This window comes from Carassius carassius, chromosome 5, assembly GCF_963082965.1.
Source record: "Carassius carassius chromosome 5, fCarCar2.1, whole genome shotgun sequence".
Lineage (NCBI taxonomy): Eukaryota > Metazoa > Chordata > Actinopteri > Cypriniformes > Cyprinidae > Carassius > Carassius carassius.
Genome location: NC_081759.1, coordinates 33,590,456 through 33,617,188, shown reverse-complemented (window position 1 = coordinate 33,617,188; position 26,733 = coordinate 33,590,456). Strand labels below are relative to the sequence as shown.

The following is a 26,733-nucleotide window of genomic DNA, read 5'->3' as shown; positions in this document are numbered from 1 at the left end:
ACATTATATCAACAGTATGTGCAAAAAATATATTACATAAAATATATACAGCTTTACATTATTTTACCTATGTACAATAACTCTCTGTATGTTGCATAACCAGTAGCCATGCATTTACTTATTATTCTGAACATCTGATCTTCAAATTCAAATACTGCTATACATTTCTTCATTATTCCTCTCTATAACCTCTCTTTGAAGTATGCACACTGACATACAGTAAGAGCTTTAAAAAAACAGCCTGATTTTGTGTGTATGTGAGAGAGACAGAGAGGAAAAGAAAAGAAAACAAAAGAAAAGAAAAACAATGAGAAAACCGTAAGAGACACTAGAATCCTCCTCCTCGTTCCTTCCGTCCTGGAATAACTGATCTCCATTCACATATTACAAAAGTTTATTAATATCCCTTCATTTCACTGTTTTCACTGAATTCCGTTCCTTTCATAAAAAAAAAAATATATATATTAAACACCTCTGAAATCAAGGACGAGTATTAAAAATAAAAAATAAAACACCTCCATAACAATGACTATGCCATTTGATATTATAATTAAAATGATATGTGATTTTCTGTAATAGCAAATCTATATATTTATATATTTTGTATAAATATATTTTCTGTATATATGTATTAGCTATAATAAATATGAATAGAAATGAATGAACGATTTGATTATATATACACAACTCTACCATTCAAAAGTTTGGGGTTAGTACGTTTTTTTTACTTAATACATTCATTCAGCAAAGATTCATTAAAATCAGTCACAAGTGACAATACAGACTTGATCATTGTCATATTTTTAAAAATATCAAATAAATTCTGTTCTTCTGTTCTTTTCATTTTTCAAAGAATCGTGAAAAAAGTATCATGTATCAATGCATGGCAAGGTTTTCACAAAAAGAAATTTAGCAGCACAACTGTTTTCAGCATTGATAATAAGAAATGTTTCTTGAGCACCAAATCAGCATACAGTATTAGAATGATTTCTGAAGAATCATGTAACAACAAAGACTAAAGCATATGGCTGTATACGGAGTGAAATATATTAAAATATACACAGATAAGACAGCATAAGAGACTTTTTTCAAAAACATAAGACCCCAAACTTAACGGTAGTATACGTATGTGTGTGTGTGTGTGTGTGTGTGTGTGTGTGTGTGTGTGTGTGTGTGTGTGTATGTGTGTGTATGGCACACATCTGACAGACTCGATATAACCCTGATCTCATCCTATCAAACATATCAGCATCAGTCTTGGCTCTGCAGATCATCCACTGGAACATACCAGGAACAGGTTCAGTGAAGGTGTGTGGCAGCTGCTCGTTGTTATAGCGAGAACACAGACGTAAGGTGGGCGTTGCAGCTTTTGAACTCTAAGCTAACTGTGACTCAGATATGACAAACATGACTCATTCAGCCCCTCTGTGTGGACGTGACGTAAAGTGACATTCTTCGCAGTGGCGTCTAGTAAAACTCTCGAGGGTCGACTTCTACAGAGCAGAGTTGAACTCGGTGATCAAAAAGTCGACATAGTCTTTGGTCTTAAAGGCCTCGGCAATGACCCGAGTTGCGTCCCGGTGCTCCATGCCTTTTAGAGACACGCCGTTCACCTCCAGAATCACCTGACCCACCCGCAACTGTCCAGAGATATGCACACAGCCCCCCTTCTGAGAAAGAGAAAGAGAGAAACAAGCAACTGACTCAAACTTTCCACAAAGAGAGATCATCTATCAAAAGTGTGAGAGAAAAGACAAGTGGGAAATGGGGAAGAAAATGACCGCTTGCTCTCTCAGATATGGCACTTTATATTGACAGGTCATTAGCTAACCTCTTATAAGATATAAGATATAAGATTTACAAAATATAAAGATAAAGTGCCTGAGGAGAGGAAGAAAGAGATAACCGAGATGAGCGTTCTGGCTGTCTTCTTCTGTTTAGCTGGAGGGAGGCCTGTCTAATAGTCCTGCTACCAACTCCTCTACAACACAAATGTCATATAATCCTGCTGGAGTCTGATCTAATTTGTCAATATTTATTACAGTTTAACATGACACCTGAGCTGTACGTGTCTGATAAAGACAGAATAGTGAATGCTCTCATAATGAACATTTGATTAAAACCAAAGTAGATCTTAAGGAGTCTGGAAGTGCGGTAGTCATGGTTACACTTATGACATCGCCTCATTGTGCTGTGCATTTCTTTCAGGTTGCATTCAGTTCGTAACTGTGTCAGGCGACATGTAACGTCAAATACTGTATGATGCTTTAAAAAATACTGCATTAATGAAGAGTCATTATGCGTGTTTTGGCTTTGAAATATGATCCACAGCACATTACAAGTCACTCTCTGAATATGGCATTTTAATAAATGGAGAAATATTAGTATTATCCTGGTGTAGGGTATCAAGGACAATCAAGAACAACTCCATTTACTATTCATTAGCTTAAAGCTAGAAAATAAATCTCTATTTTTCTAATGATTTTTCCTTCCTTCCAGCATTTTCAGGACAATCAAATAAGCAGAGGAATAATCTGATGGTATCAAACAGCACTTTAAAAAGCTTTTTGTTTTACAGTTGCTGTTTCAAATAGACCAGCCAACAAATTATGGTGTGTTCAGATCCTCCTGGGAAGTTCGTTTTTTCGGGGGTTTGAAAGCAGCAATTACGGTTTCAGGTGCATTCGCATCTCTTTGTTTGGAGTAAGATACTGCAGTAAATACAAGATGTGCTTTATATTTTTGATGAATTCATGAAGTTGCTGTAAAATGAATCAGTATATATATAGTATCATAATTACACAATACAACTGTATTTTTACATGCAACTATTGTAAACAGTGTTGGGAAATAACTAGTTACATTTAACGGAATTATATAATTTGGTAGCACTGTATTGTAAGGTGTCCTTGTTACATGTTACATACACTTACTAATATCTAACAATTAATTATGCATAATTACATGCAAGAAACCCTTAGATAAACCCTGATCCTAACCATATAGTAAGTAAATAATACTACTCAGTACTTAAATGTAAAATTACACTGTTACGAGGATACCTTAAAATAAAGTGTGACCTAATTTAATTACAAAATAAATGTAGCTGTAATCTGTTACAGTTACTGAAAAAAAAATGTAATTAAATTAGTTACTTGTGAAAATGTGAAAGATTAAATCTGAATATTTTTACACACATACAGATTTAATTGATTTCTTTCCCAATTTAACTTATAAATATGATTTTTCTAACATGACTGATCGCACCATTAGACAGATTCCAGTGGTATCAGACATCTATATACTGTAAGCGCTAAGAGATGCAAGTTATCTTACTTTTTCATCCCCTAAAGCTATAGTCATATCACTAGCTGCTTGATCCCAATCTGTTTTAAATATGCAAGCAAACATATTTCTGTGCAAAGCTACTTTGCGCTAAAGGGGAAATCTCTCACCTTCATGTTGAGGGAACACAACACTGAGAGAAGTGAGCATACGGAGACATAAACGGGTCCTGAATATGCTAATGTGCTCCATTTGCTAACAGATGCTGGGCTAAAGGTCATAAAAGAAATTTGAGGAAAACAAACTGGCTCCTTTATATTTAAAACTTCCTGTAAAGTTGTGACTAAAGATTAAACTACCATCTAAAATGCTCCTTGATGCACAGATGGGGGTCTATCTAATGGCAAAAGTATCAACCGTCTCATGACTCATTTTTAATAAGAAAACTGAAATTGTATTTCATGCAGAGTGGTAATTTTAGTCATGATGGAGAAGCAGGTTTTACTGACCTAAGCATTTATGTGACTATGATGCAACGGCTTTTAAAAGCTTTTTTAGAACCACATTATATAAAGTTACGACTGTATCTTGCACCTCGATGGGTGTAATATCAGAGCTTCACAGTACATTAGCTACCCTTTCCATCAGAGGAACAAAAGATACTTTGTGGGAATAGTAATTTTAAGACTTTGTGTTACTTTTATGCTAGCATTTCACATTTATTACAGAAAAACAATATGTGAAAACTACAGAATGTCAAATCAACAAACCATATGCTACCAAAACCTAATGAGCTACCTAGCTTTCTAAGCTAATATATAGGCTTGTTTTTATTATTAATATTTTGAAAACTGGAAGCTCATAGGTGACTATGAGTATTGTGTATTGCTAAGCTAACAATACAATATATATTGTAATAGTGTATGTATTTATACAAGATTTTGAATAACCTTGCTGTTGTGCATTCTGGGATTACTTAAAAAAAACGAATCTTTCTAAGCCGTGGCTTTGAACAGTGACCCACTCTGACCCACCTGTATGGTGGCGATGCGTGGCAGAGGCTGTCTGGTGTTGGCACCCCCTTCAACAGCAATCCCCAGTGTACTGGCACACTTGGGCACCCGTACAAGTGTAGGCTCCATTACTCCCATCTAAAACAATCACAAACAGGGAAGCTACTTTAGACGTCACACTCAAGAAGTAAGGCCGGCGACACACTGGATGCTTGGCACAAGCGTCTTAGCTGCGTGGTGTGTCTGTTTTTAATTCGGCTCCCATGTTAACAGGATAGAGCTTGCAGACTGCCTGCGTGAGACGCGTGTCTCAGGGGCGGCTCGAGCCGCGCGGAAAATGCGTGCATGCTAGAAATAGAACCGACGCCTATTTTTCACGCGACACGCAAGCGTGTTGGAAGCGTTTCCAGGCAAAATAGAATAGGAAAATATGTTTATATGTCATTTTCTACACAAATACATATTAATTCATTAATGCCATTAATTCAAACGCCACGCTAACGCCACGCAGCCAGTGTGTCACCGGCCTAAGAAAATACAGATTCCAAGGAAGGTAGAAGACACAAATGAAGAGTTTAACATGAAATAAAAAATCAAAAGCAGGGCAAACAAGACTAAAAAAGATTCCTGTATAATGGTTATTTATATGATGAAATGACTATAACTCATTTAAACAACTGAACTCTCTCACCTGTTTTGCGGTGGCCTGTGCGAGTCCATCTGCTCTGCGTGTGTCAGCTGTGACCTGGAGGAACGGAGGTTTACCTGGTCGCGGGCTGCTGTCCTTACTCAACCCCCCAGCCTCTGCGATATCCACTCCACTGTCCTCACTCAGAGTCTGTCCGCTGTCTGACAGCTGGGACAGTGTGGCTCCTGGGAACACAGACAAATGAGCACAAAGCCATAAATAACCCCACAATTTAGCTTTCACAGATTAGAGATCTGCATTCAGGGTTTATGTGGACCACACACATTATTTGGATCTGAAATGAGTTACAGAAGCTGGATGGATTCCCTGTGCTGAACTTCATCAAAGTTTTGATGGACCTGCTAGGACTGTCAATTTAGTATGTTAAATGAGTGTAATTAATTCTTTTAGATGAATGAGATGCCCTATGACCATACGTACAATTTGTAATAAGGTGTCCTGCCATCTGAGAAATTAAAGCCTCTAAAGAGAATTTAGTACCTCCTTTATGTTTAGCCAATTTTTTTTCAACCGTGCTGTTATCAATAGATTCCCCTGATTCAATTTGATTGTGATACATGCCGTCGTATTTCCATTTTGCTTGTGTATTTTCCCTTTTCTCCCACTATGAATGCTGTAAATACATAAAACTTCATATATTTCAGAAATATACATTCTGAAACTTACAAAACATTTATTATATACAGTATAATCATCAACACATCCAAAAATGTTTTGTGAATACCAACATAAGTAAACTTTAACATTTCTTGAAACAAAGTAACAAAGTTGTTACTTGAAAGTTCACAGACTTGCCTTACAAATAAAATGATCTACACTGGTTGTGCTGTATGTTGCATGAGTGAAGCTGGTGTAGATTTGAGAGCATTTAAATCAAGTTTTTAAATCATCTTCAATTAGAGGCTTTTCTCACAATATACTGATCAATTTCAGTCCCAACTCGAAGGGATAGTTTATCCAATAAAAAAATCCTATCAACATTTACTTACCCTCATGTTGTTCCAAACTTCTGTTACTTTTTTTCTTTTGTTGAACATAATATATACATGAAAAAAAAAGTCTCCGTTTTTTTTGTTTATACAGTGGAAGTCAATGGTAACCGAAACTGTTCATTCTTCAAAATATCTTCTTTTGTGTTCCACAGAAGAAAGTCATACAGGTTTGGAAGGACATGAGGGTGAGTAAATTATTACAATAGAGTGTCTTCACCTCGTAGTTGGGGCTGAGGCCTTTCCTCTGTCGTCTCTGGCTCGGGGTGTAGTGGGCTGGTCTGGGTGGCACCGCAGCGGTGTGTAGAGGGGGAGCCCTCGAGCTTCTCAGGGCTACAGGGGGGCGGTGCAGGCATTAGCAGTGAAGGCGAAATCGATGGAGAGGAGCGTGGAGAGATCATGGGGGTTCCTTCTCTAGAACGGTTTGGAGACTCTAGGTGTGGGGAGAGCACCGCCGCTTGCCTGCTCATCAGAAACTGAACCAAATCTTTACATGGGGGTCCAGAAGAAGGGCTAGCATGGTAGGATAATGATCGTGGAGAGCTGTGATGGTGAGAGCAGGGTGGAGGAGTGTGACGGACAGAGCAGGTGGAGGCGGTGTGGTGGATGGTACATGGGGAGGTGTGAGCAGAGCAGGGCGAGTGCGAGTGATTGTGGGTGTGGTTCTCCTGATGCCGCCTACAGGGGGCGGTAAAGAGCAGGTTGGTCTGGGACAGCTTGGACGAAGGTCGTTTGCTCTGATTTTTAGGGCTGGCGTGTCGAACAGGTGGAGGGGGAGGCTTGAACGAAGGGGGTGACTCGGATGACGGCTGCACCTTGTCCTGAAATAAAACATAAAACTTACTGTCTATATTTATCTCCTCACTGTTGCCTTCAACTACCAAGACAGGCAATTAAAGGATGCATTATCACTGAGGCAGGTTATGATAACACAGAGAAAGAATAGAAGAAAAAAACACACTCTGACATTTAAAAGCTTTTAAAAGGTGACATTTCCTTCTAAATTATCAGCACATTATGAAATTAACAGATGATAAGAGTTGTCTTTATGTACAAAAATTTAGCATAAGTGCACGTTTATAACAAGACGGTCAATTATGGATTCATCCAAGATAATCGTTTATGATTACAAGAGTTAATGTAGGGCTATTGATGCTTAATTAAAAGAGAGCAAGGAAGGGTAGGATAAAAATCTACTGAACTCAACTCAATCTTCAGCAAATTGACTAGATAAAAGGGAAATCTATCAGATGATCATGCTCTAATTTAGCATATATATTTAATTTTATTAATAAATTATGATATCATCATGCAATTTCAGCAAAATCAATACACACTTTACATATACTGTACATTTTTAAGTTTTAAGGTCAAGTGGAGGCATACTGTACATATACACTGCCTCTGCTAAATTTCAAACTATGAGACTGATCTATTGATCTTTGAGATATCAAAAAATAAAAGAGTATGAGTTTCCATCCAAAAACAAAATAAATCTTCTGCAATTTTCTTGTGACAGTATTTGTAGTCTTTCAGGGATAAATATTTTGTTCTCCTCCTGCTAAATTATGTCCCTTTCTTTTCTTGCTACAATCAAATGTTAAAATACAAAAGCCATTTTAACGTTGGCTGCTTTTTCTCCATAAAATGTTTATTTAATCCAATCTAACAGCATGCAAAAAACACTGCAAAAAATGTAAACAACTCACCAGAGAAACATCAGGAAGAGAATTTAGACTCTCAATTGGCATCAAACTACCGTCCAACCTGCACTCATTCTATAAAGGCAAAGCAAAAAAGCAAAAAAAAAAACAATCGCTGAAATAACTCAAGTGTACACAGCAACAATCACTCCAGAACAAAATACAATCAAAAAGATGTTTGAGTTTAAGAAACCGTTGCTCTACTTGAGATGCAGCTCTTTTTTTATTAGTTCAGCTCAATTATGGCTTGTGCGGATGACATTTTACAACAGTTTTGGAATCAAATCATACAAATACCAAGACATATCAGATCAGACCAATCAATGCAGGCACAGAAAAATCAGTCTGAATAAAGTTGCAAATAAAGATCTCTCTCCATCCAAATACTGTAGGTATTATTAGGATAGAACATCAAAAGCTATGAACGAATGAATGAATGAATGAATGAATGAATTTATTTATATCTAACTAAAGTTGGTATACATCACTACTTTTGATGCGTAAACTACTTTTCATTTACATTGTAAGTATTTTGAATTTGAGATTTATACATTATCTGAAAGCTGAATAAATAAGCTTCCAATTGCTGTATGGTTTGTTAGGATCAGACCTTTTGAATATCTGGAATCTTAGGGTGCAAAAAAAGAACAATACTGAGAAAATCGCCTTTAAAGTTGTCCAAATGAATTCTTAGCAATGCATATTATTAATCAAAAATTAAGTTTTGATATATTTATGGTAGGAAATGTATAAAAATATCTTCATGGAACATGAACTTTACTTAATATCCTAATGATTTTTGGCATAAAATAAAAATCCATAATTTTGACCCATACAATGTTTTTTTGGCTATTGCTAAAAATATAGCCCAGCGACTTAAGACGTTAAGACGTTTTGTGGTCCAGGGTCACATTTGAGGTCAAAAGTTTTAAAGAAATTAATAGTTCTGTAAATTGTTTCAATAAATGCTATTCTTTTGAACTTTTTTAATTAAAGAATCCTTTTCCTGGATCCTTTTCTATTAACCAAAAAATCCAGTTCTTTAAAATTTTAATACCATTTCACAATCTTACAGTTTTAATTGTATTTTGACTTCTTTCAAAAACATTTCAAAAGCTTTTCAAATTTGAATGGTAGTGTAAACATTGGTTTTAGTGTTAGTGAGTTTTATGTATTTTTCAAATTTATTTTATAAATAAATATGTATATATGCATATAAATATGGAACTATAGATTTATACATCAGACCTTCAAAACTTTGAGGTCAGTTGGATATATATATATATATATTTTTATAAGTAATTGAAAAAAAAAAATGCTGTTCTTTTAAATGTACTATTCCACAAAGCATCCTGAAAGAACATTATTGTAATAACATTTCGCAATATTACTGTTTTGTTCAGAAAAATAAAATATTCAAAAGCAAATACTTTTGTACTTTTATATAGGTACTTCTAATATAAGCAGAGTAAAACCTGTCCACCAGTGGATACTAATATTCACAGCACTGCATTACGCCAAATGATGCTCGCACATCCACGTGCCTTGTTGTAGCCAAGGACTGCATTGGTCAGCTGGCAGGCAGCAGGAATGTGGCCCTCTGGATGGGTGACACAGATAGAGTCAGGGTGCAGGAGGCCCAGGCCTCCGTGACGAGCTCTCCACGCTTCCATCTCACGATGTAACACCTGCCCATCGAATCGTTCCAGATCCTGCGGGACGACCAGAGTCCGCACCTCAGCCAGCAAGGACAGCTGGGGAGCAGGAACAGCCAAGAGATCATTAAAAGAAACACCTGAAATCATCCAAAATATAATACATTTTTCATTTGAATAGAATGCTGCTAACGATCAAATAAAGAGTTTTCAGTGACACTTTGCATTACATTACAAACATGCATTATGGGTTGTTATCAATTGTCCTGAGATTTTTTGTTCAGTCATTTCACCTTGGCATGTGTGTTGAAGAGTTCAAACAGGGCCATGGCCAGAGGCTCTGCCCCGATGTGTGCACGCTGGTACTCTTGAATGTAATAGCTCATGGTCTGTCTCTCTGTCTCTGTCAGAAGCATGTACGCCTGCTCCTCCAGTGAGCTCCAGGCTCCTGCGCGTACCGCTCCGACCGCTGGCACAACACCTTTACAACAGATTGACTGCAAAAGAGAAAAAATAAAACAATAGGAGGTGTGTCTACAGTGCAGTGTTGTACAGGCATGTAAAATCTCTTATGTTTGCATCATAGATGGCTTCATTTGTTCCACTTGTTGTAATCATAACCTATCAAATGTGTTATTTACTCCATCTCAGAACAACACACATCAGAGCTTTGTTACGAAATGAACTAATTCATTCATAATCATAAACTGATATATGTTCAATTTTTTTAGGGTTTTTTGGTTTGGTTTTAGTTTTAGTTAACTAAAATACCCCTGTTTTGAAATAATTGTTTTAATAAATTATTTAATGACTTGCCACCATAGAACTGGTGGATTTAGTTTCATATATTTATTCTTTTAATATAATTCATACATCAATATTCAATATTTTATTTAAAAAACTGTTATTCTAGTTATTTTAATATTTTAAATTCATTTTTTTTTCATTAAAATTTTAGTCAAATTAACTAATTAGTAATTTTGCTGTGTATGTTTGGCACTTTTATTGCTTTTTTTCTTTCAAAATTGTATTTAATAAACTGTTATTTTAATAACTTTTGAAAAATAATAATTGTAATAATTTTTCATTTGAATTTTAATTACAGTTTTAGTAATTTTGTTGTGTGTTGTTATTTTTATTGGTTATTGTTTTTTTTTAAGTCTACATAGTTTTCACTCATTTTTATTCTGAGATTAGTTATTTTAGTATTAGTTAGTTACTAAATAAAAATAATAAATGCTGCTTTACATTTCTAGCTGAATTTAATACAATTTCAAGTAACAATTTTTGGGGATTTTAGTTTGAGTTAACTGTAATAACCCTGAAACAGTCTCACAGTGTTATTTATGCAATTGCAATTTTTGACTTATACTCACAAATTAGCATATTAGTCACTAAATGTTTGCTTGTTAAGCTCACGTGACTTTTTTAGATCATTTTGAATGATGTTATGGTGTCCTGGAATCCTGTCTGAAACCCTTAGGAGATATTTCGTATTAAAATGCTCCCTTTGAAGTCTGGGAAAGCATCTAAGTTCGGTTTCGGATACAGCCAATGTTACATGCAAATAGTGGCATGTAGTGCTATAGTGGTATAAAATAGTTGTGCATTCATTAGTCAAACCATGTAGTTGATATGAACTGATGTAATGTGCATGTTCAGGTCAGTGTGTGGGCAGCAGGCACTCATGGGAAAGAGAGAATAGCAGCTGCAGGACTGCATCGCTGAGACCTCACCAGCCAGCCATGTCTAATATGTAATGCTACATACCCTAGGGTAACAAGCTCTCTCTCTCTCTCTCTCTCTCTCTCTCTCTCTCATTCAGTCATGCACCTTCTATTTGAAAACATGCTGCTTACTACTTTTAGACATTCTCCTTAATAAAACCTACATCACAATAACTCCGATCACTGTCAACAAGCTTCCTCTCTCTCTCCTCTTCCTGTCTCTATCCAATTTGCTCCACATCTCCCAGTCCTGCTATTGCTATAAAAAACAACAAACTCTGAAACACCATGTATTGTATATCTATGCCCCCGGTGTTTAGCTGGTGACTTACTTAGAGAAATAAAATCATCAAGTAAGAAACAACAAACCTTAAAAGTTCAACATGAGAGAAAATAGGGACGGATCCACAGAGCAGTGGGTTGTAACCTAAAAAAGGGTCTGATATGGTCTCAAACAACATAGAAAAAACAATACTAAATGTATCTAATTATATAATCACACATAGTTATCAACTTCTAAAAGGGAGGTGAAAATACTTCACATATCTTTTATTGCTGACATTAATAGGTGTGCATTCAATTTAACATTGACCCAGACTTCATGAAATACAGCTTCATTTGCAAGGAGGATGAATATGGTTGTGTTCACCACAATTTATTTTGTGCAGTGAACTACTGCCTCCTGGGAACCATCATTACTAAACAGATAATTAAATCATTTTGAAAACATTTTGTAACCCAACACTCAATTAAAAATGTAAAAAAAAAAATGGTTGTCTATTCTGCCCATATCATGATACAAAACCAGCATATTGATAGACCAGAGATACTACATTTTACTGTTAAGAAAGGTAAAAGTCATTTTGTTTACTTACAATAAATAATTTTGGTTGGTATTGGGTTGCCATCTAATGTCCAATGTAAAAGTCATCAAGTCAAGTCATCTTTATTTATTGTGTTATTGATCGTGTAAAAGCAGCTTTACAGTATTAAACAGGATGATATTGTGGTGATAATGCATGAGGGCATTGATGTCATCAACCAGCTCAGTTCAGTTCAAATAATATCTGTGCAAGTTAAGAAAGTGAAAGTCATGACATTTGCCAAGTATGTTTACCCATACTCAGAATTGGTGCTCTGCATTTAACCCATCCAAGTGCACACACACAGCAGTGAGAAGAGAACACACCGTGAACACACACCTAGGAGCAGTGTGCAGCTATAGATCCAGCACCCAGGGAGCAACTGGGGGTTCAGTGCCTTGCTCAAGGGCACTTTAGCCATGGGTATTGAGGGTGGAAGAGAGTGCTGTTCATTCACTCCCTCCACCTACAACTCCTGCCAACACCGAGACTCAAACCGGTGACCTTCGGATAACTAGTCCGGCTCTCTAACCATTAGGCCACAGCTGCCCGTGAAGTCGTGAAGGAAAACCATGTAGCAAATTAGCTCAAAAGGGAAATGTATATAAATGATTACAATTAATTATGATTAATTATAATTATTTATATCAGCTGCCAGTAGTAACAGTAGCAGAATTAAATTGCCATCAGCTAATCTGTTTGTCCAGTGAACAATCAGTGTAAGTTCATATCAACTCTAAAAAAGGATATTTTCATGGCCACAGAAAATATATTTTCTACTGTATTAATGCATTAGAGCATGTAGCTGGATCAATCGTAAAGGGACATTATTCACAAGCAGGACCAGAAACTCATGTAAAACAAAAGTTTTATCAACTAAACTCTAACACACATAAGTAAACAAAAAACCATACAGTCACTCATATATCCGGAAAGGGGAAATGAGACTTGATGAATGAAACCATCAGGAAAACAAGAGAATGAAGCTTTGAAAAGAGTCAGTTAACCAACCGAGTGAAACCATCAGCGCCATTTTACAATGAGGTCTATAGCTTATACTAAACCTCTGTTTTGTTTGGTCATTGATGAGTGTCCGGATGCATTCTCAGATGAAAGTCTTGATGTTTCAATGTTTGGACTTGCGTTCTTCCGGGTTTGAAGAGTGATAAACTCCAACAATGTTCTGACTCGGTGGTGACTGGGAGTTTCTTCCAAGGTAGAAATTGAAAAGAGAAGACCGTGGAGCTGGACAGACATCAGCTGAATTCCTTGGTGAATAAAAAGACAAGGACAAAGCCTGGCGCCAAAACTTAAGGGGTTCAGAAGAGTTCAAACTCAGCATCCCCATCCTCTTAGGATCTAAAGGTACCACAGAATGAGCTATGTCAAGCAGCAGCAGCGCCAGTTCTGAGACTTAGCAACCAGAAGATAGAAGGGTTATGAGAGACGAGTGCAGAGACTAAAAAGTAAGGCGGGTCACTGAAGTGAGGCCTTTTAAGTTCTGTGGAGGTCACACCTCTCGGGGGTAAAAGAGCCAATGGTGACTTGCACTTCTGGAGGGAAAGTTTACAACTCTTTGTCTCCGAACATTGTCATTTGCATATGTAACTGGATTGGATGTTTATGCAAATACTACTAAGGATTCTTAGAACACTAATATGTTGCATGGGTATAAACATAATATAGACTCTCAATGAGATCATATGAAGACGAATACATAGAGACCAAACATGCATAGGTGAGTTTATTTTAACTAATGATCTATCATAAGACCATATATAAAAGGAGGTAGTAATCATACAAAAAGACCTGGGGATAAACATGAAAGGAAAGTCAGAGAAAAATGTGTCTATGAATTAATGAAAGAAGTAATTTCCAATAGAAGTATGTGTCTGTTTTAGAGAGAACTGAGTAGGGAGGAAGATTCTCTTTATGTACTTTTAGGTTGTAAAGTTTATCTGATCTGAGGTGTTCTGGCCTGGAGATTGTTCATAGACATATAGGCCAAATCAGATATTACTAAGATTTCTAAAGGATCATGTATCACTGGTGAAGACCTGACTGGATCAAATGCATGGAGTCTTGATGAGCATAAGACACCTCTTTCAAAAACATTTTTACAAAAATCTTAACCCTAAAACTGGGAAACAGGAGTATTATATGTGCTACCAATTAATTAAAGTGACAGAAATAGAAAGAGAAGAGATCAGAGAGTGAGACGGATAGAGAAGAGGCGAGTTTGCTGTGACAAGCGTTATGATTTGCTTACGAAATCAATACTTTTTTGAATTCATTTGCATCTGTCCTTGAGTGCTACCATTTGAAGAAAAACAGGAGCATCTTTTCCTTCCTCAAGGACTTACTATTCTATTTCTCTACTTGCACATAGTCAGTGTTACAAACTTCTTCAGACCAATTCATGATCAGACTCTAATTATTCAGTATGAAATGCACAGACAGCCTATTTTATTCAACTGTTGTGTCTCTTGCCTCTTTTCAGTGTTCTATGCAGTGCTAATTCATGTTTTCAGCCTGCTATATAAATAACTGACAATAGTTAGTTATAAGTTGCAAGGTAGAGTGCTTATGTTGACAGTTTATTAGAGTTCCTGACACCTGGGACCTCATTTATAAAATGCACATTTGAACTTCTTGGAAAAAAAACTTCCACACTTTTCACACTTCATTTACTGTAGCAGCATAACCATTTTCGACTAATAATAATCAGAAGAAAAGTTTTTTGAGTGATCATGTGACACAGAAATAAATTTAAATTTAAATTTAAATTTAAAATGCATTAAATAGAAAACAGTTGTTTTAAATATTTAGCAATATTTCTCAATTTTGATCAAACAATTGCAACTTTGGTGAGACCTTGGTTTCTTGGTGAGAAACTTTCAAAGACACAAGACATCCAAACTTTTAAATGGTAGTGACTCCAAACTTTTAAATGGTAGTGTAGATATACTGTACAGACTTTTTATAAATTGTTCAAAGGAACATTTGGGAAATGATCAAAGATCAACATGTAGGTGTTTTATGTACATCTTATGAGGCCCTGAGTCCAGAAGTTTGAATTGTGCCCAGGGGAAAAAATTTAATTTTCAATAAAATCTTAATAGCTTGCACAAATAGATTATCATACAGCAGATTTTAAACATTCATATCTGCCAAAAAATCTAATTTTACATGAAGGACAGTAGCAGGTTTCATTTGGCACTCTGGTTCGCACTTTATCTCAAAGAGCCTAGACTGATGATGCCAGGAGTCTGGAGAGAGCCATTCATTCCTCATTACTGCCTGCATTCCTGGATATTGCTGATCCACAGCCCTGATCACTAAAACTGTCCCTTGGCGTTCCACTATGCCAGCCTTTATCATTAACCTGGGATAAGAGTGTCTCTGCCAATTTAACTCTCAAGTTTATACGGACATACACAAGCACCCTACTCACAGACTTGGCCCTCACAACAAACATGCCACCATGACTACAGCTGAACTGAGAAATTTCTAGCTGTTTTTCAAGTATGAAGAGTCATAGTGATTTTACAGGATGTATTGTACATTACAAGGACAATGACTATGGATGCTGATGTCACAAGGTCTGAATTAGTTTATTGAAATTAGTTATGACTCAGAGCTGGATACAGGACTAAGAGAGTTAAAACGTCTAGAACAGGAAGATGAGACAGACCCTCTCTGTCATGATAATGTGATGATTACGTTAGACAGTCAAACAGTCTACAAAAATATGTGGGAGTGACAGAGACAAAGAAAAGGACGCTGTTCTCTGTAAAACACTATATTAATTCGTAAAGAAACAGATCACTCAATCCAGTTTTTACTCACACTCCAGAAATCACAAACATACACAATACCATTCAAAAGTTCGGGGTCAGTACAATTTATTTTTTTAATGGATGTCTCTTATGCTCAGCGAGGCTGCATTTATTTTGCAGCATTTAGAAAAATGCAATCAAAACAGCAATGTTTTGAAATAGCCTGTTGTTCAATTTAAAATCACTTTTTTATATGAATATTTTTCAAATATGTTTCATATAACCCCTCCCCGAACTTCTGGCTGCCCTCTATCTTGCTCTCTCATTGGTTGTAGGTCATTGCCGATGTATTTTTCAGTCAGAACTCATTTCACACACCGTGTACCTAATTCAAACCAGTTTACAGTTTGAACTGGTATATCGCCCAACACTACAGTAAATCTACTGAGACAGACAGAGAGAGGGGAGACTGGCACTCTGGGTACACAATAGTGTTCAACCAGGTGTAATCTGAGTGACCTACATAAGTCCCATTGAAGTGGTTTGCTCAGGCTTGCTAAAGCTCTGATTCTTCAGGCTACATATGATGGACAGCTTGTATTGTATCCGTTCCGTCAAGCTTTCTAGAAGGACAAGGCCCTCTCATCTGCTCGCAGAATGATGGAAGATTTAGGTTCATTCCGACAAAATAAAAGCATGCCAGGTCTGAGGCGCGGGGGACAGGAGGCAGCCCAGCCTAAAGCACCATGTTTTGAAACGAGAAGGGTTATTCGTGCGCGACCAAACAAGCTAAACAAACAGCTTAAGGTTACTGAGACAAAATACAATTTGAGTCCAACAACCATAGAAAAGGTCTGATGGTCCCTGAACCAATCACTCCCCTTGTCTCTTGTAAGTTCAGCTTTTATGCTACAGTAAAAAACTGTCAAAACAATTCTCTAAGTCAACCTTAAATGTGACAAAGCATAACTATGTTGACTCTAAACCCCCATAGCTTATAGATGCCGCCATTTGCCTTTTTAGCACAAGGATTAACAACAAATTAGCAAATAAATTATCGCTTAATTTATGTTTCAGCACTGATCGCGGCATGCATTTTACTGTCTTCATTCAAATATAATTGTGTAAGCCTAAAGCAGTTCTGACGGTAATCTTCTGAGTAAAGATGAATTAGTATGCCTTGTCTCCAATCCGCAATTATGAACTAGCTGATTATTGTGAGAGGAAACACAGTGGCTGCTCTGGATAAATCGTTGGCTTAATTTGAGAAAAGCTTTTAATTACATTAATATGAAAAACATCATGGGTCTAAAAATTGTTTGTCACCCAACATTAAAAAAACAATTTATTTACATAGTTAACAATGTGCATTAAGTCAGAGCAGTGGCTTAATGGTTAGTCAGGGTGCTCTGAGCATAGCCAGAAAAAAATTATATTTATTAAAAAAAATTTGCCATGACTACCTCCGAGATTCCTAAATCAGATTCTAGCACCAGCCAGTCTGAAGAACCAAGCAAATCATTCACAGAACAGTTTGCAACATTAACACAAAAGAACACTTGGTGATAATGCCAACTCAGGAAGGAGATTGTCGAATCTTGGGCAAATAACCAAGATGATGGTCAAAGAGATGCACAGAATGACCATTCCATGTAAATCCATGATAATAATCACGATCACAAGCTCTTTGGATTGACCCCCCCCCCCCCTAGAAGACAAGAACCAGACTGAGTTTCCTTATGAGACCTTATAACCTCGCTCGTCTTCACAGAACATGTCCTTATGTTCACAGAATGGCACAGATGTAGAATTTTACAGATGTAGGTACATCAAAATGGTCTCAAAAGAATAAACAAATAACAGCCCATTGCTTATCTCCATATCATGTATGTAACCCACACATTTGACTATTATGTTCTAATCACTCACTGTGTGTTTTTTGAATAACTATTGATTAATTTATAGGTTTATATTCATGTTGGGTATATATGAGTTTGAAAATTCATGCTTTAAATGTTTCTATCAATCAATACTTTGTCAAATGTATTATATTATTGTTACAGAAATCATGTCCAAATTATACCCTGCAAGAGTGGGAAAATTCAGACCATGTGACTGATAAGATAACATGTTGATTCATGTATTGGCAGGAGAAACAAAGCAACACCCCGAGCAAAGACAATGTGTAATTGGTCAAGACACCATTTGGGATGTGTACAACAGCCCCGTTTAAATACTCAAGACACCATCAAGTCATGTCATTTTAGAAAAATCCTTTTAGTCATCACTTTTGTTTTGTGCTTTTTGCCATCACTTTTTGTATTCTTTGAGTGCCATTCCAGCATGCTTTGGACTGCACGCCCGCTGCTACTTAGCCATGTTGAGAAGAAAAACCATCTAGTCTCATTACTTATATTACTTTACTTTAGTTTCTTTTCTTTCCATTGAGAGTTTCTTGTTCTGAGTTAAGTTTTGCTGCGATGCAGTGTGAATATCTGAATGCATGTGTATTCATGTATTAGATTAGTTTATATGTCTTATATTTATCCAATAAAGTCTTATTGATATTGAAAAGAGAAGTATCTTGTGTTTTGATCTTACAAGTTAATGTCTTAAACTGACAATCTTATTACTGTGCTAATTAATAGTGTTTTCACTATATTTCACAATATCCAGCGCAGAGTTGATGTTATATGGCTTCTTCAATGAATCGCTTGGCCGACTCAGTGATCAGCCGTAAAAACAGTGATTCTGTCCAAATTCCCTATTAAAACATAAATGATTCCCTTTGAGCTAAATTGACCTGTTTCCCTTACAAGGCTTTCAATGATCAGAAGAACCCTAAAATAGGCAACCACCTAATTTAATTAGCTCTATAAGCTAACTAGAAGCATAATATGACTGTGAAGAACATACTTTTTAGTTTATTGCTGTTTAACATCACTGCTGTGTGAGTGAGGCTGTATTGCCAGGTCTTTAGAGTGACACGTCAATTCTCTGCTGCAGATAATGGCTCATCCCTCTATATGGTTATAATACTACTTCAGTGAAGATCCTTGTCAATCCGTTAGGTCACCTTGGACATAAATGGGTCTCAGAAATCCTGCACTTGTGCCAAAGTTCTCTGACAGGTCTTGGAATGCACAAATGGGAAATGGAATAGAAGAGCGCTTGCCATCAAATCCATAATAATTTGGTGTAAAAAAAAAAAAGCAATTCTCTTCAAAAGCTTATTTTTGGGGTTGGAACACTGAACTAAGTAAGTGACCATCACACAAAAAGTGTCATATGCAGCAATTTCGCTGTCGCTTTCTCTTCCACAGGGTCCTTTAACCATTCTTTAGTCACCCTGGGTAAAATACAACTCCAACCATGTGGATAAACATCATGTGTTCTCCACAGCTCAGAGAAGGCCACTCAAACCCTAAGAGAGCTTTGATTTGCCCAGCAGGATGCAAGTGTTCCTCCCTGTGTTCAGCAGATGAGACAGACGCTTCACACAATCAGTGCAGTTTGATGTCTCCCAGCTCAGAGCTGTCCTTTGCACTCAGTAATAGAGTGATGTGAGGGAGTTAGGCAGAGATCACAGCCTTGCAGCTGTGCAAAAACAACCCTTTAACAACCATCAGATAAAACCTCCAAAGACAATAGATCATGCCATGTATGGCAGACACCGTTAGCAGACATTGGCACAATGCATGTGCACACGTACACACACAGACACAGTGTGTTTACTCTGAGATAGCATTGTTTATTCAATTTGCACACTAAAAAGCTTGATTGCTTTGATCTGTGGGTAGACACCAAAGGAATATGATGTGGAGCCAATAGAATTCCTATTTTCAGTATCACACTAATCTTAAAGGGGTCATATGATGTGATTTAAATTTTTCCTTTCACTCTGGAGTGTTACAAGATCTTGAGTAGCAAAGACTAAACACTCAAATCCAAAGAGATATTCTTTATAAAAGATAAAAGTCAACCACTCCTACCTAAATACCTTGTTTAAACATCCCCCCATATGTCTACGTCACGATGGGGTAATAATTGCATAAGACCAGACAAATGTTCATGCAAAAAAAGAAGGCGTAACTTTGGTTCTTGCTGTTGCAGCTGGCGCCATGTTGTGGAGGAGACACTGTGCTTCGTTGGAAAAGCAAAACTTCTTTGTTTGTTCTTCCAAAAGAGGACACAACTAGAAATCAGTGGTTAAGTTGTATTTCAACACTGTTTCAGAACAGTTCAACCCAACTATTCAGATGTTTGCTGCACATTTTATGGAGGATGAGGACTGTTTCCTAAACCAGTAGCCTACAATGCATCTGTGGCACACGGCTGTTTCTATAAAGCAAGGCAGTTCCAACTTTGCAAGAACATCTGGCACTTCTGACTCCCTGCCTGTAAGTAACGTTAAGTTTTTTTATATTTAAATAATTTGCCAATGATGATTCAAACACAAGTTTTGAGCAATGTAGAGTAGGCTTGTTGTTTCTCCGATCACAAATACGGACATGGTTTTATGTTTACTTAGCGCGATACGCAATGCAACGCATAAAAAGACAGTATAAGTCATTATAATCAGTCATTTTGTCTCCACTGGATGCAACAAATGCTTGGTTTGTAATGGGTTCTCTTACGAGAGCTCTCTCGTACTGCGTCTTAGCTAAGACGCTACAGGAAAAGTCTCTTTTCACGAAATACTGAAGCAAAAAATTATCCTTAATTTTGTATTTTTGTAAAGCGCATTTGCAGCAGTACACAGCCATAGGCGAGACGGCTCGTTCGCTCATTGGCTTGTTCTGCGGCAACTGCACAGCCTATCGAGCGCGGGCTGATGCAACATCAGACCAATAAGGGTGCTTCGCGCCCTTCTTGCCACTTCCCGCCGAAACGGGTGTGGCCCAACCTATAAAAGGAGCTCGAAAAGGCTGACTCACCTGATTTTTCATCTCTTCAGCGAAGCTCACGCATCGCTGGATCACGGAGGAAGCAACGCCGTCTGAGAAAGCACATCAGCAGGACGAGCCATTCTGAAGCTGCTGGCATCGCCGCCTTCCATTGCCGTTCCTGCTGCGCTATCCGGCGCCTATATCCTTTCAATCCTGTTATATACAAGCTGTTCTTTATGTGTGTGTGTGTGTTCGCCCTGCGACACACACTCGTAAAAGAGCTCGCGTCTTTTTTAAGATGCCTTCCTGCGGCTCGTCAGAGCCCCACTCAGCGAGGGAGACCGGTACGTCATCTGTGTCTCCTGCCTGGGTGAAGATCATGCAGCGCTCGCTCGCTGACGGCGGATGCCCCCACTGCGAGCTGTTGCCATGGTGACTCTGAGGACTCGCCTGGCCTTTTTCTCTGAGCCTGCATTCTCCGCTGCGCTGAGGCGCCGTAAAAGCATCGCTGCCAGCGGATTCCGGAACCGTCTTCAGCTCAACCGAGCTCGCCGGTTCGCCCTGCTTCACCGGCCCCCCCTGCATCGCTTCCCGGTGGGCAGCGCCCGCTGTTTGCCGGCGCGTCGTCCGAGGAAGTCGATCTCAGGGCCGCGTCGGGGGAAGAGGACACGCGCTCTCTGCTAGCTTCGGGCAGTGAGGGCTGGGCGAGCTCCGAGGATCTCGCGCCTTCTGCTCAGAAACCCAGCAGACGAGCGGACATCGAGAAGGAGCCGGGGCGAATGCTCGTGTTGGCCGCGATGAGTCTCGGCCGCGAGTGGTTTGCACCAGCGCCCCCCCCTCTCGTTCCCGGCTGGATGGTATTTCCCTTTCGGATGAGCGTACTTCTCAAAGCCCGCCTCATTTCTTCCTGAGCTTCACGAAGAGGTGGCGAAGGCTTGGAACGCTCCATATTCAGCACGAACTCGTTCGTCTGTCTCACTAGCATTCTCCACACTGATGATGCTAAAAACAGGAACTACCACTCACTTCCGCCGGTGGAACAGGCGATAGCGACGCACCTTTGTCCGCCCTCTGCTGGACGGCGGCAAAAGCGGTGTTGCCATCTAAAGCCTCCTGTGTGACGCTGCGTCGGCACTACTAACGATGGCTGCTTCATCGAAGCGCAGGTGTACGAGTTCCGCTGTGGCCGAGCTCTCACCCAAGCGCGCCGCTGTTTCAGTTCCAGGAATTGTGACTGTCTCAGCATTTTCTGCAATGCGCAAGCCTGCACAGTTGCCCGCTTGCCTGCACACAAAAGCCGTTATCACAACAGCTTCAGCAACGCAGCTCGAGACCCCCGTTCTCGCTCTACTGGCCATCGCCCCGCGCCGCGGGGACCGCGGCAGAGGATTACGGTGAGGCCGGGAGCCCCGAAGCCATCCTGGGAAAGCCATCTACGCATGCTGCATGACGCTGCGTCGGCACTACACACGATGGCTGCTTCATCGAAGCGCCGGTGTACGAGTTCCGCTGCGGCCGGGCTCTCACCTAAGCGCGCCGCTGTTTCAGTTTCCAGAGATTGTGACTGTTTCAGCGTTGTTTGCAATGCGCAAGCCTGTACGGTTGCCCGCTTGCCTGCACACCAAAAACCGTTATCACGGCTACCCAGATATTTCCCGAAAAAGGTGTAATTTCTGGTGTCCCGGCCACGGCCGATGGTGCTATAAATGTAGTGACGATGCCCACTGCTCAGTGCCCATCTCCGCATATAAGCACAGCCCTTCACACAGGGCTCGCGCCTATAAAAGCGACTCAAGTCGATCACGCGCACTACATAGTAGACGTGCCCACTCCTCAGTGCCCACAATCACTATGTCACACGCGTCATGTGGTTTCTGTAAAAACGAAACCCGTGCACGTTCGTCCGGCCACGGCCGATGGTGCTATAAATGTAGTGACGATGCCCACTCCTCAGTGCCCATCTCCACATGTAAGCACAGCCCTGCACACAGGGCCTGCGCCCATAATGTCGACTCAAGTCGGTCGCGCACACTGCATAGTAAACGTGCCCACCCCTCAGTGCCCACAATTACTATGTCACACGCGTCATGTGGTTTCTGTAAAAACGAAACCCGTGCATGCTCGTCCGGCCACGGCCGATGGTGCTATAAATGCAGTGACGATGCCCACTACCCAGTGCCCATCTCCACATGTAAGCACAGCCCTGCACACAGGGCTAGCGCACATAAGATCGACACAGATCGGTCGATTGCGCCGCATAGTAAACGTGCCCACTTCCCAGTGCCCACATACACTATGTCACATACGGCGCGGGGCTTCTGTAAAAACGAGGCCCGTGCACGTACATTCTGCACAGGCAGACAGCGAGTTGAAAGTGGTAAAAGTGCACACATGCAGCCCACGGTTACTCGCAGATATATCGAGTCCCACGGGACCCGCTCAGCCTCCCTACAGTCGGTTAAGCGCCGGAACGGGGTCGAGGAAGAGCGATCTGCCCGCTGTGATCAGCGCGCTCCCCGCCTCAGATGCGCAGCACACTCGAGCGCCGCCGTTGCCCAGTCAACAGAGCGCGTTTCGCATCCAGCCCTTAGCCATTCATGCAGATGCATGGTCAGTGCTTCCAGGGGTTTCGGATTGGGTGCTAGGCATTATAAAGAGAGGCTACTCGCTACAGTTTTCTCGACGCCCACCGTGCTTTTCAGCGCGCGTCGAAACTACGGTCAAAACAGAAGTAGCACACATACTTCGGGCCGAAATATCAAAACTGTTGAGCAAAGGGGCTGTAGAGCCTGTGTCTCAAAGCGAGGGGGGGCTGTACAGCAGATACTTTCTGGTGCCCAAGAGAGACGGGGGTCTCCGGCCCATACTGGATCTAAGACAGCTGAACAGGCATTGATGAAACGCAGTTTCAAAATGCTCACGACCAGGAAGCTCCTCGCGCAGATTTGCAGAGGGGACTGGTTCATGTCAATAGATCTGAAGGACGCGTATTTTCAAATACAAATAGCGTCAAACCACAGGCGATATTTGATATTCGCCTTCAAGGGGCAAGCATACCAGTTTGCAGTCCTGCCATTCGGCTTGTCCGTAGCTCCTCGTACGTTTACGAGGTGCATGGATGCAGCGCTCGCTCCTCTTAGACTCAGAGGCACACGAGTGCTGAATTATTTGGACGACTGGCTGGTTCTGGCCCGATCATGAGCGGAGCTCATGGACCACAGAGCCGTTTTACTCGATCACCTCGAGAAGCTCGTCCTCAGTGTCAATTGGGTGAAGAGTTCGCTGAACCCCAGTCAGACGATCCTGTTTCTGGGTATAGTTCTGAACTCGTGTTCCATGACGGCGCGGCTGTCACTACAGCGCGCGATGGGCATTCAGCGTGCAGCGAGTTCTTTCCGCTGTGGCGCGACTGTGTCGCTCAAACACTGTCAAAAGATGCTGGGTTTCATGGCCTCAACATCTCCGGTTCTGCGGCTGGGCCTGCTCCGCATGCGCCCCCTGCAGTTCTGGCTGAAGGCTCGGGTGCCGCGCAGAGCGTGGGCGTCTGGCCGGCTGCATTTCAAGGTCGATCAGAGCTGTGTTGCGGCTCTAGCACCTTGGACAGCGAACGGCTGGTACCGATCAGGTGTAAGCCTGGGGACTTCCCCGAGTGTGAAAATGGTGTCGACGGACGCCTCCACTTCGGGATGGGGAGCGCTGCTCGAAGGCAGACCGTCCTTTGGCCTATGGTCAGAACGGGAAAAGCTCCATCATATCAACTGCCTGGAAATGCTGGCAGTGGAGAACGCGCTGACGCGCTTTTGTCCCCATATCAAGGATCACCACGTCATAGCCCGTTCGGACAACATGTCCGTGGTGTCCTACATAAATCGCCAGGTCGGTCTCGGGTCCCAAAACCTGTGCAGGCTGACGGAACGCCTCCTGATTTGGGCTCAGTGCAACGTGCGCTCGCTGAGAGCAGTGCATGTGCCTGGACTGCAGAATCTGGGTCCAGACAGGCTGTCCAGAGGCAATGTTCCTACGGGCGAATGGTCTCTACACCCGAAAACAGTCCGGCTGTTGTGGGAGAGATTTGGCATGGCGGAGGTGGACCTCTTTGCGTCCCACGAAAACGCTCACTGCCCCGCGTTCTTTTCCAAGAACGAAAGCGCGCTGTCACGGAGATGGCCGTGCTGCCCGCTTTATGCGTTCCCTCCCGTCTCCCTCCTTCTGCAGGTGATAGAACGGGTGAGAGAAACGAGATGTTCAATACTGCTTGTAGCACCTCTTTGGAAGAACCAACCATGGTTCCCAGATTTGATGCAGTTAGCAGATGTCGCCCCGTGGCCGGTACCGTTGAGGAGAGACCTCCTCTCGCAGGCCAGGGGCTCGATTTGGCACCCTCAACCGGAGTTGTGGTCCCTCTATGTATGGGCACTCAATGGTTACCCGCTGATCTCGCAGTGGGAGTGCTAAATACCATCACTCAGGCTAGAGCTCCGTCGACACAACGTCTGTATGCCTCGAAGTGGTCGGTGTTCTCCAGCTGGTGCACAGCTCGAGGTTATTCACCCCTTAGTTGTGAGGTGACGGAGGTCCGCTCCTTCCTTCAGGAGCTGTTGGATAACGGCAGAGCCCCATCCACGCTCAAAGTTTATGTGGCTGCCATCGCGGCGTTTTCTGAAACGGCGTCCGGTCAGTCAATAGGAAGGAATGATTTAGTCATCCGGTTCCTCAGAGGAGCTAGGAGGCTGAATCCTCCCAGACCTCCGTCAGTCCCTATGTGGGACCTCGCGGCGGTTTTGGAGGCCTTGAAAGGTCCCCCTTTCAAGCCTATCCAATCGATTAGCCTTCAGCATCTGTCGTTCAAGACAGTATTCTTGTTGGCTCTCGCTTCTGTGAAGCGTGTGGGTGATTTGCACGCGCTCTCGGTGAGCCAGTCGTGCTTGGAGTTTGGGCCCAATGACTCAAGAGTCATACTCAAACCTAGGCACGGTTATGTGCCGAAATCCCTCAACACACCGTTTCGGGCTCAGGTTATTGCCCTGTCTGCCCTGCCGGTGTCAGGGGAGGATGGAGACTCGAGTCTTCTTTGCCCTGTCAGGGTTTTAAAAGCTTATGTGTCTCGCTCTGCTGCCTTTCGGCAGACGGAGCAGCTATTTGTCTCGTTCGGTGGGCGTTCCAAGGGAATGGCTGTTTCGAGACAGACTCTATCCAGATGGATAGTTGACGCCATTGCGTTAGCTTACGCTTCCAGGGGCCTTCAGTGCCCGTTGGGCGTCAGAGCACACTCCACAAGAGGCATCGCCTCGTCGTGGGCGTGGTCTACTGGGATCTCCTTGCAGGATATATGTATGGCGGCAGGTTGGGCCTCGCCGTCTACATTTATCAGGTTCTATAACCTGGAGGTTCCTACCTTGCAAGCAAGGCTGCTGTCGGTATAGGCGAATCAGGGCCCTGAGGGGAATTCTGAGTTCACGAGCGTTATGCGCTGCCGACTGTTATATGGGCAGTATTGCGTAAGACCCGCATTGCCACATTGGTCAGGCCTTGCCTCGGCTGTGTGACGTCATATTGCCGCATCTACGGATGCTGCTAGATATGGGACGGAGGGCTTTTTCCCTTTTCTGTCCTGGACTCTCTGTGAGTCCCTCAGGTGACTGTGCACTGTAAATCCTGGGCGTTGCTTCAGGTTTATTGGTGTGTGATCCCTGCGCCTATGGCTGTGTACTGTTGCAAATGCGCTTTACAAAAATACAAAATTAAGGATAATTTTTTGCTTCAGTATTTCGTGAAAAGAGACTTTTCCCGTAGCGTCTTAGCTAAGACGCAGTACTCGTTCGCTCTTCTAGAGAGAACCGAGGTTACGTTTAGTAACCGAGTACGTTTTATTGGTTTTGTCTCGTCTAGTAATGTCCGGATCCCAAACGAATCGTTCTATTTAACCAGATCTTCTTAGTGAACCAGTCAAATTAGTTCACTTAATCAAACTGAATCGTTTGAAATGGTTCACATCTCCAGTACACACTAATCCACAAACTACTTAAGTTATTTGGTTTATAAATGTGCCTGATACTCCCTCGGATACAAAATAAACCAATATCCCGAGTTATACATTTACTCCTAACAGTACTGTACATTG

General features: G+C 41.1%; 1 protein-coding gene across 1 annotated transcript in view; it reads right to left on the bottom strand.

Moving 5' to 3' along the window:
• Positions 1-870: 870 nt before the first annotated feature.
• The window catches only part of whrnb (whirlin b), a 69,912-nt gene continuing 44,049 nt past the window's right edge, over positions 871-26,733 (bottom strand). Inside the window, exons 6-12 of the mRNA XM_059550810.1 lie at positions 9,648-9,851; positions 9,244-9,453; positions 7,706-7,774; positions 6,217-6,817; positions 4,990-5,171; positions 4,320-4,436; positions 871-1,670 (exon numbers count right to left, since the gene is read on the bottom strand). Of these exons, the coding sequence (XP_059406793.1) occupies positions 1,494-1,670; positions 4,320-4,436; positions 4,990-5,171; positions 6,217-6,817; positions 7,706-7,774; positions 9,244-9,453; positions 9,648-9,851 (1,560 nt within the window). The 3' untranslated portion in view covers positions 871-1,493. The remainder of the gene's footprint in view (positions 1,671-4,319; positions 4,437-4,989; positions 5,172-6,216; positions 6,818-7,705; positions 7,775-9,243; positions 9,454-9,647; positions 9,852-26,733) is intronic.